At 38.1% G+C, this 11,000-nt stretch overlaps 2 gene segments (V, D, J or C); both read right to left on the bottom strand.

The window, feature by feature from the left end:
- Positions 1-335: 335 nt before the first annotated feature.
- Positions 336-2,825, bottom strand: LOC120804161 (the record flags this gene model as incomplete). The annotated part of the segment is given in 3 exon segments: positions 336-407; positions 2,393-2,688; positions 2,777-2,825. Coding segments are annotated over 3 exon segments (417 nt in total), but the record flags the coding sequence as incomplete, so codon positions are not given.
- A 3,605-nt stretch (positions 2,826-6,430) lies between these two features.
- On the bottom strand, positions 6,431-9,168 carry LOC120802579. The segment is given in 2 exon segments: positions 6,431-6,744; positions 9,120-9,168. Coding segments are annotated over 2 exon segments (363 nt in total).
- Positions 9,169-11,000: the final 1,832 nt, after the last annotated feature.

Raw genomic sequence — 11,000 nt, 5'->3', positions numbered from 1 at the left:
GAATTCACAAATCTCAGGGAAAAAAAAAAAAGCAAGACAACTCAACAAATGCAAAAAGAGTGTCAGGAAACTCTGAATTAACTAAGGTGAATAATCAGGACAAGGCATGACCGATTTGTGTGTGTGTGTGTGTGTGTGTGTGTGTGTGCATAAAAAGGCAGAGTACAATCTACTACATGATTTCTAAGATTGTTTAAATTCAGTGTAAGTGTTGGGAATGAAAGAGGCATCTTAGCCTATGGGCATATTCAAAGGTATTTAAAGATCTGCTCCCGTTAGATGATTAAATGATTCAGGATAAACTGTCCAAAAAAGAGCAAGTCTTTCTACTTTACAGGACAGAGGGACCGATTCTCCTGCTCTGTGGACCACTGGCTCTGAGGAGGTGAGGGACTGGGGCTTAGAAGCTGAAAAAGACACAGAGTTTAGATGACAGGAAGCCAGCAGACCTCCGGAGCTCCTTCTCTCCTGCTCTGCTGGATACCGACTGCACTCACCTGAAAGGAGAGCCAAGAGGAGGACACTTAGCACAACTGTCGTGGTGGAAACTTGGCTGAGTCTGCGACTACAAAGGCTGAAATGAAGAATATACTCTATACGCTGAGCAGGCTGAATGGGTGGGGACTGTGCATCATTGTGCGAATTTGCATTTTGACCAGTCTGAGATTTTGGAGAGACAGAGCTGAAAGGTAAAGAGACATAAAGACTAAAGCTCAGAAGAAGATCAGTGCTGGACTCAGAGAGAGAGAGAGTTAAGAACCAGACTGAGACACCAACAATAAAGACGTTGATCAGTGTTTCAGCATTTCTCATTTATCCATTGTGTTTGACCAGTTTTTCACAGGTACAGGTGTTAGAATTTGATTTGAATATAAATCTCTAGTTCAGTCCAGGGTTTGAGTGTTAGTGAGTTAAGATCGATGAGATAAGCGGAGACAAGTATTTCCTCATAGTTACAGAGGCCAGATAAACTTGACACTGCTTCCCTCTAGTGTTTTTTTTGAATGGAAACTGCTTTTCACTGCCATAATGTAACTACTTTACATGCCAAATAATATATACTGTACATTATTGTGGCTGAAATGTGTAAATGTTGTATTTCTGTCCTTGGATGTTTTGCGAGGAAGGGACCGTTTCAGTCAGACATTTTCTTATATGCTATATGTCCTAAAATGTTATTTTTGTAAGTTAATGATGAATGTTTAATTTTTATTAAAAATAACATCAATTTAAGACAGAATAGGATTATATTTTGACTCATGATCTATAAGCCCCTTGAGGGTGAACACAGAATCTGCCTGTGTCCAGGCTTTGTAACCACTGGTTCAGATTCTGTCAGAGTCTGAGCATCAACACCTGTCAAGATGAAAAAGACAACTTCACATGATTTAAGATGGTTACATTATGTCAAACGGTGATTAACGCTGTGTCAAATGAAGTTCATTAAATATTTTCGACTGCCCAGCAGACAGTTAAAAGCAGCAGCCCTGTCCTATAGTCCATCATGTTAAACTGTGTGTCCACTGTCCTCTGTCGTCCTCTCTGCGGTCAGTTAAGTAGAGGTGGAAGACATCTGGGTTTTGCATTGACTCCTCCTCAGCTGGATCTCAGTTAATGTTTCATCTATTAGCTCATACACATACACAAGACGTTCTTGCTGTGAGGTGAGAGTGCTTGACACTGAGCCAACATACCACCTTACTATCAGAATAAAGAGGTTTGTAAAGGCTGGGGCTGCTGTAAATTAAAAAAAACCCCCAATGACCTCTTTTTTCTTCCTTAAACTGCAGCGCATGAAACTCAATCTGTCCTCATTTGCCATCTCTCTGCTTCATCACAATACAACTACCGCTTGTGTAGCACCCACATATAGAGAAATGGCTTGAAGCTCTGCAACAGATACAGTGTATTAGTGTATGTTTGTGTGTTTAGCTGCACAATCTGAAATACTGTTAACACCGGGGAAATGTCTTGGAATGATCAGCCATCCAGGAGGTTTCCCCCAGTGAATGCCAGTACACCATCCAGCACAGACACAACAACAAATGTCTGTAACAACAAACTGAATTGATGGACAGATGGATGGAATGGAAAATTAAGTTTGGGTTTAGTCTTTTTTTTTTAATAATGTGTGTATGATTTTTTTTCATGGAAAGAAATTATTTACTTCTGGAGTTAAGCTCTAACGCAGATATCTGAGTGGTAATATTGTTGTGTTGTGAGACGGTGTATGTGTTTGTGTGTGTCGATATGTGTGTGTTCATGTTTTTTCTTATTAAGTGCTGAACTTTTTTGGTTCTATTTTTCCTGTTTTGCAGCATATACGTCTTGCATATAAGTACTGAAGGTTTTTGTACAGCTGCTGAACCAACTCCAGTCACTGTGAGTCTCGAGCACAATAATAAACAGCAGAATCTTCAGTCTTCAGACTGTTCATCTGCAGATACACCTGCTGTCTGCTGTTGTCCCTGGAGATGGTAAACCGGCCTTGGACTGACTGAGAGTAGTAAGTGCTACCACCGCTACTGATAGCAGCAATCCACTCCAGTCCTTTTCCAGGAGCCTGTCTGATCCAATGCATAGTGTAGCTGCTGAATGTGAATCCAGAGGCTGTACAGGTCAGTTTGTGGGATTCTCCAGGCCTTTTAACCACTGGTTCAGATTCTGTCAGAGTCTGAGTATCAACACCTGTCAAGATTAAAAGGAAACATCATATGTATTAAGATAGAAACTCAAATAGAAATTATTTAAGATCAGCATCAGTGAAACTCTTCACCTGCCCAGCAGACAGTTAAAAGCAGCAGCCCGGTCCTATAGTCCATCATGTTAAACTGTGTGTCCACTGTCCTCTGTCGTCCTCTCTGCAGTCAGTTAAGTAGAGGTGGGTGACATCTGGGTTTTGCATTGACTCCTCCTCACAGGAATGAAAGAGTTGGAGAGGACTTGGCAATCATTTTTTTCTTACTGTTGACCAAGGACAGCTTATATTCAAGTAAATTAATTTGATTGATGAAATCTGAATTTAATTTTCTTTCTGAGCTTGTATTCTCTCCTGACGTCGAAGTTTCTGTAACATTAAATGTTTTTTTTGTTATTTTTTTTTCCCTTAAAATTAGACTTTTGTCTCAAAAAGTTCCCCCAAAATAGAATATATAGGCAAAAGTACAGCACACACAAGAAAAATCAACACGGAACAAAAATTAAAGTAAAGGTTTTGCAGCATTTTGAAGCCAACTCTAAATTAATACATGTCAGAGTTTCCTAAATCAAAGTAGGAATTGTTTTTGCTCATGAAACAAAGTCTTTGACAAATAATAGCTGAAATTAAATTTTGTTAAGTAACACATTCTTGGTTGAAGTCTACAAAGGGAATTTTGAAGTGTACATAACTTACACTGAGTAAAAACATGTAAATGTGAAAGTCTGGAATAGATTATCAACATTATCTCCATCATTCATCTGACTATTCAGTGAATCTAAGGTTTTTATTAGTGTGAATCCACTGAAAGCTCCTCACAGGATCCAGCTGCCGGCAGCTGGATCAGAGCTACAGAGAACATGTTTGACGTTGAAGCTGAACTGATGTTATTTTCTGTCGTCTCACTGACATACACACATACTTCACTGCCTTACGAGGAAATTTCATTTGAATATTGTTGAATAATTACATTTTTTTTCTTTCAAGAAAGTAAAGGAACAACAAAATCATGTGAACATTATGAAGACTTGTGTTTCCTGTTGATGGTTTGAGATTTGCACTTGTACGTAAAAGATGTACATTTAAAAAAAAAGAGAGAAAAAAAGGCTTTAACTGCCCTCTAAAGGTTTAAAGTAGAACTCCAATATATGGTCTAAATAGACAGATACTTAAAAACAGATTGAGACAGCAACAATGATGATGATGAAGATGTTTAGTTTTTCCTTTTTTCATTGTGTTTGACCACTTTCTCACATGTGTATAGTGAATAAACATGACAAAAAAGACAAAAAAGAAAAGAGTCACTCGCTATACTTTAGCAGATGTCTGAAGACAGAACTCTAAATCTGTGAATAGGCAAATATTCACCATCTAAGCAGCAGCCCTGTTCAATTGTCTGTCATGTTAAACTACGTTTCCACTGATCTCTGTCATCCTGTGTCACAAGGAAGATTACTGAGTTTCCACAGAGACCTGGCAGATCATGGTCACATGAATGTGAGTCAATGTGGAGCTAAATAAAGGAACCTATTATCATTAATATTATTGATATTATAATATAAAGAATAAAAACACTTAAATGTTTTAAGAAAATCTTTGGTTCAGTTTGGAGTCTGGAATTAACTTTGTAGGATTTATTTTCCAAAAACTGCTATTGTGTAATTAACATCTGGAGGTTTTTCCAATGTCCCTTTTAATTGTCTTTCAATGAGGCTTAAAACCTGCCTGATATTTATACTTAAATAGTTTATTGAGAGTCGTTTCATGACTCACTCAAATTCCTGCAATTAAAAAAAAAACTCAACCAGTTCAAATAATTGTTGGAATTTCTGTTTTCAGCACAGGATGTTTTTTATGTGCCTAACCTTATTTTTGGAGATCAGTTTGAAATGAAAACATTACGTAAATTTAAGTCTATTGATTGAAATAATTGTTATTAATATGCTTAGAATTAAAATAATATGATGTAATAGCTGGGATTCTTGCAGGGATACTAAAACATATTGTCTGAAATTAGCATTGCAGTAAATGTAATACAGAGAAAATTTGAATGTTCCTAGTTGTGGTGGTAAATAGAGGAAGTAGTTTTCTTATCTCTCCTGTTACTATCTCTCACTGTGTCTCTCTGGCACATTAATACACTGCTGTGTCCTCGGTTTTCAGACTGTTCATCTGTAGATAGACTTTACTGCTGGAGTCGTCTCTGGAGATGGTGAATCTACCCTGGACTGACGGTAGGTAATACATAGGACAACTATAAGTGTCTATATAAGCAGTCCACTCCAGTCCATTATCAGGAGCCTCTCTGATCCAGTTCCACTCAGAGCTTCCAAACTTAAACCCAGATGTTGTGCAGGTGAGTCTGAGGGATTCTCCAGGTCTTTTAACTGCTGGGTCAGACTATGTTATGGTCTGACCTTCAGTACCAATGGAAACTACACAACCACCACCAGGAGTGTCAGCTTTCTGTCAGCCATGTTGAAAGTGTGTTTATTATGTCTTCAAATCCATGAATCCTCCTTAAATATGATGTAAACTGGATCCCTGTTAGGATTTGTTTACAGTGAGCTCCACCTACATCACATTCTGCTTTTAGAGTCAAATTCAAGAGACTGAAACAGCATAACAGAAAATAAAGCACCATTTTAACAAATAACAAATACTGATTTAAGACGTGTAAATGCATTGATTTATCTGAATAAATAGAAAAATTATATATTTTTTATTTTTTTACATGTTTGCTTTGAAGGATCCTGCAGATTTTTTTTTCTATAATTGGACTCCCTCAACTGATTTGCATAAAGTCTTCACTGCTGTTGACTTTTTAATTATTGTTAAAATTTAAAATAGTTGAATTCAGATATTCTGTTACAATTGATTGTACTTGTAATAATCACATTTTAAAAGATTTTTTAAATCGTGTGTGTTTATTTCTTCCTTTTACTGAAAACAGCAGTTAACTGAAAGCAAGTTAATCTAACTGAACGCTGCTTGATGTGCTGCAGCTGGTTGAAGGTCTGGATTTCTTTTAACTTCTGAAGGTTTCAGTTCTCAAATTGTGTTTGAGACTGCAGACATACAGAGAAACTCTGAGCCTTGGGAGGAAATTAACTACCTAGCAACTGAAACTTATGTGACAATATGCAAAATAATAATTGTTGTATTTAAGATCAAAATGTCTGCTGACTTATCTATTAATGATGTGTAAGAAACTGCTCTATTTTTAAATCAAATTTGAGAAGAAGAAGGAAAAAGAAAAAACATTATAGTTAAGGACAGTTAATTGAGAATACGTCAGAAACAAGTTTGAACCTCCATTTATTCTGTAAACTCCAGTCTTTGCACTATTATGTTTATTCTGTCATTTTAAAAGCACTCCAATCTCCTGAAAAATAAGACAAATAAAAAGACTTGTTAATCTCATGTGAGACAAACAGCAAAATCATTTAACTACACAAACTGTTTATTGCTCAGCTACTGTCTCAGTCGAGGAGTCGTTTTAATGAAGCTCTGTTAAGCAAGATGCCTTTCTAATAATATGATTTCTACATTTGTATCTCTGTTTAAAAATATTTTTCTATTAATATTTCTATTATTGGTTCCCAAAGTGTTTGGTGTAACTTTATTCTATCATTTTCTTGAATTACTTGAACAATGGACATTAATCGTGTGAGATAATTGTGGTAAAGATGAGGACAGTAGGTTTTTGTACAGCTGCTGAACCAACTCCAGTCACTGTGAGTCTCGAGCACAATAATAAACAGCAGAATCTTCAGTCTTCAGACTGTTCATCTGCAGATACACCTGCTGTCTGCTGTTGTCTCTGGAGATGGTAAACCGGCCTTGGACTGACTGAGAGTAGGCAGTGCTGCTACCACTGCTACTGATACGAGCAATCCACTCCAGTCCTTTTCCAGGAGCCTGTCTGATCCAATGCATCCAGTAGCTGCTGAATGTGAATCCAGAGGCTGTACAGGTCAGTTTGTGGGATTCTCCAGGCCTTTTAACCACTGGTTCAGATTCTGTCAGAGTCTGAGCATCAACACCTGTCAAGATGAAAAGGAAGCATAATATGTTTTAAGAAAGAAACGCAAATAGAAATTATTTAAGATCAGCATCAGTGAAACTCTTCACCTGCCCAGCAGAGAGTTAAAAGCAGCAGCCCTGTCCTGTAGTCCATCATGTTAAACTGTGTGTCCACTGTCCTCTGTCGTCCTCTCTGCCGTCAGTTAAGTAGAGGTGGGAGACATCTGAGTTTTGCATTGACTCCTCCTCACAGGGAGGAAATGACAGGATTTAAACAGTTGTTGCTTGGTGAAACTGGGGATGCAATGATTAGTCTACACAGGTCAGTTCATTTCAAGTTCATTTGTCACTATATTGTTTTGAATGAGGCACATTAAATTGTGTGAGATGTTTGTCCCAACACACATACTGTCCCAGGATTGTCAACCGCTTCTCAGAGGCCTTGTCTAACTCCAGGCCTCTCTCCAGGCATACTTCTACAGTACCAACTCCAATTTTGATACATGCCACATTAAATAGAAGAATATTTTGACACGTTAATATAACTGTCAGTAACAGAAAATGTCAGAGGACTGCAACATACATACTGAAAGATTATCATACAAAGAGAAACATGGGTTATAGAGTAAAACTTGCTGGCAAAGGGCAACAAAGGCAGCTGTGACTGAGCAAAGGTGGCAAAGAACAATATCACCTGAATAAATGAAATAAGAGAAACCACTGCCTTCACTGTGATCTGGTCATTTTTGCATTAAGCGTTTATGGTTATATTGTCATACATCATTGTTAAAATTTTATTTTTATTGACGTATTTCTTTAGGAAATGAACAAACAATGAATCTATTCAACCAAAAACACTGAAACCGCAGCCTTATTAATGGCTGACATCATAACTGTTCAAGACTCCTGACGAGAACAAGAATTAAATGATTCTGACTCTTGTCAAGACAACTCAACAAATGCAAAAAGAGTGTCAGGGAACTCTGAATTAAGTAAGGTGAAAAATCAGGACAAGGCATGGCCGATATATGTGTGTGTGTGTTTGTGTGTGTGTGTGTGTGTGTGTGTGTGTGTGTGTGTGTGTGTGTGTGTACTTGTGAGTGTCTGCTTGTGTGTGTCCGCTTTTCTGGGTTGTTGGTTATACAAGCATAAAAATGCAGAGTACAATCTACTACATGATTTCTAAGATTGTTTAAATTCAGTGTAAGTGTTGGGAATGAAAGAGGCATCTTAGCCTATGGGCATATTCAAAGGTATTTAAAGATCTGCTCCCGTTAGATGATTAAATGTTTCAGGATAAACTGTCCAAAAAAGAGCAAGTCCTTCCACTTTACAGGACAGAGGGACCGATTCTCCTGCTCTGTGGACCACTGGCTCTGAGGAGGTGAGGGACTGGGGCTTAGAAGCTGAAAAAGACACAGAGTTTAGATGACAGGAAGCCAGCAGACCTCCGGAGCTCCTTCTCTCCTGCTCTGCTGGATACCGACTGCACTCACCTGAAAGGAGAGCCAAGAGGAGGACACTTAGCACAACTGTCATGGTGGAAACTTGGCTGAGTCTGCGACTACAAAGGCTGAAATGAAGAATATACTCTATATGCTGAGCAGGCTGAATGGGTGGGGACTGTGCATCATTGTGCGAATTTGCATTTTGACCAGTCTGAGATTTTGGAGAGACAGAGCTGAAAGGTAAAGAGACATAAAGACTAAAGCTTAGGAGAAGATCAGTGCTGGACTCTGAGAGACAGAGAGTTAAGAACCAGACTGAGACACCAACAATAAAGACGTTGATCAGTGTTTCAGCATTTCTCCTTTTTCCATTGTGTTTGACCAGTTTTTCACAGGTACAGTTGTTAGAATTTGATTTGAATATAAATCTCTAGTTCAGTCCAGGGTTTGAATGTTAGTGAGTTAAGATCGATGAGATAAGCAGAGACAAGTGTTTCCTCATAGTTACAGCGCCAGATAAACTTGACACTGCTTCCCTCTAGTGTTTTTTTTTTAAGGAAACTGCTTTTCACTGCCATAATGTAACTGACTTTACACGCCAAATAATATATACTGTACATTATTGTGGCTGAAATGTGTAAATGTTGTATTTCTGATATTCATACCTGCACTCTGACTTCAGTGTATTGTTGTGTTGTCCTCGGATGTTTTGCGAGGAAGGGACCGTTTCAGTCAGACATTTTCTTATATGCTATATGTGCTTAATGGTAATTTTGGTAAGTTAATGATGAATGTTTGATTTTCTCGGGATTTTATTAAAAGTAAGACTCAGACTCTGTCAGAGTCTGAGCATCAACACCTGTCAAGATGAAAAGAAAACATCATATGATTTAAGATAGAAACTCAAATAGAAATTATTTTAGATCATTATCAGTGAAACTCTTCACCTGCCCAGCAGACAGTTAAAAGCAGCAGCCCTGTCCTATAGTCCATCATGTTGAACTGTGTGTCCACTGTCCTCTGTCGTCCTCTCTGCAGTCAGTTAAGTAGAATGTGGAAGACATCTGAGCTTTGCATTGACTCCTCCTCACAGGTCTGGACTCCAGACATTTTGTGAATAGGTGAATTAACATCTTTGAGTCAACCCCTTAATTCAGGTGTTCAAGGTTTTTTCAGAACAAATATTTGAGTTTTTTTTCTGCAAAATGTCTGTCAGTATTAAAACTGCAGCCATGTGTATTTTAAAAAATATATTTTAGATTGTGGATATTTCACCCCTGTAATTATCTTCTGATCCAGCCAAGATTGCTCTCTGATCAAATGTTTTTCAGCTTCTTTCTCTTTTCAAAACTGACATTATCAACGTGCCTTGGCAGGTGGTGAGGAAACCCAGATGTCACTGAGGTCACATTGCGACTTGTTTACAGTGGAGTTTTTTTGTGCGGCTGCTCCACTGTCTTCAGTCACTTTGTCGAGCACGGAAGTAAAGAGCTCTTGACCTGGAGGTACTGACTGATGCTGGACTCATCTACAGTCATGATGGAAGGACTTTGAAAGGCGCTGCCATAGACAGCAGAGTTTGAACCTGTGTTCCTCCGTTTAATCCACCCAAGAGCTTTCCCTGGTCTCTGTATTATCAAGTGCATTGTTTTGCTTGTCATGTAAAACCCAGGTAGGATCTATGGAGTCTTCACTGCTTCTCCAGGTCGTATTACCTCAGAGGGAGACTGGTCCAACATGATTTTGAATCAGAGGTTGGACATTGAAGAAAAGAAGAATTGTCTTTTTCACCATGAATATTAATAACTACATAAAAATGAACTCTTGAACATTGTACTTTTCTAATCTGTGATAAACAACGTAGTTCAGTGCTCTCTCTCTCTCTCAAAAAAAAATCCAGTCATTTCGTTTTCTTTTGCCAGACTGAGGGCGTTACTGTATCTAAAGAATTTGTAAGAACTTTCGCCTTCAACATTACATGTTCATCATCATCACAATATAAAATGTTACTGAAATTCAGTGAATGTGAGTTATAGTAATGCTGCTGTGATTACATTTTAAACTCTCACTTGAATCTTACAGAGTAACTGTAGAGAAAATGCAAAAAAAAAAAATACAGCTGGGTTCATTTTAAAAGATGACTTGTTGCTAGTTGAATTTCATTCTTGTGTTGAGTCCATCCTTCAAAACATCAGGACCCGTGCATTCGTTTAGTGAAGTATGCAGGACGCAAAAAGTTAAATTCACATCTATTTATTAAGATACAGCAAAGTCTTAAAGATTGAGGTTGCTTACAGAGCTCTGGACCAGACTATGCATCCCTGACAAGCATACAGCATTCACATCAGTTCAAGAAGTCTGAGTGACTATTCTCTCCCTGGTCCAGCAGATATTAGGTTTAAACATCATAAATAACGTTGTCGGCATGGTCATCTTCTTATTGGCTGAGACCTCCATTGCTCCTCAGTTATGTGCCTCCCTCGTACGGACATTCCACTCTGGACATGCTTGACTCTCCCCATTTAATGGCTTATCTGTAGAAAACAGGTAATAAAAGACAAGACACTTCAAAGCACCCCATGAGAGTTTCTCACACTGTCACGCCGCCTCCAGATAAGGGGTTGCTTATCAGATATAAACAACCATATATCTTTGGGTGCATTCTTTGCAGAATAACACCTCTGTTTAGTACCAGCGCCTGATTGTAATAAGTACCACAAGCCACTTTCTTTTAGTCTCATAACAAGATAATATATAAAAACACATAAAAATAACCCTTCACTTGAAAAGCAGAAATTACTGTGACCCACTAATGATGGTAAGATGGA

The sequence above is a fragment of the Xiphias gladius genome, chromosome 2, assembly GCF_016859285.1.
Source record: "Xiphias gladius isolate SHS-SW01 ecotype Sanya breed wild chromosome 2, ASM1685928v1, whole genome shotgun sequence".
Taxonomy (NCBI): Eukaryota; Metazoa; Chordata; class Actinopteri; order Istiophoriformes; family Xiphiidae; genus Xiphias; species Xiphias gladius.
Note: the sequence above shows the minus strand (reverse complement) of the source record. Positions and strands in the feature narration are given on the sequence as shown.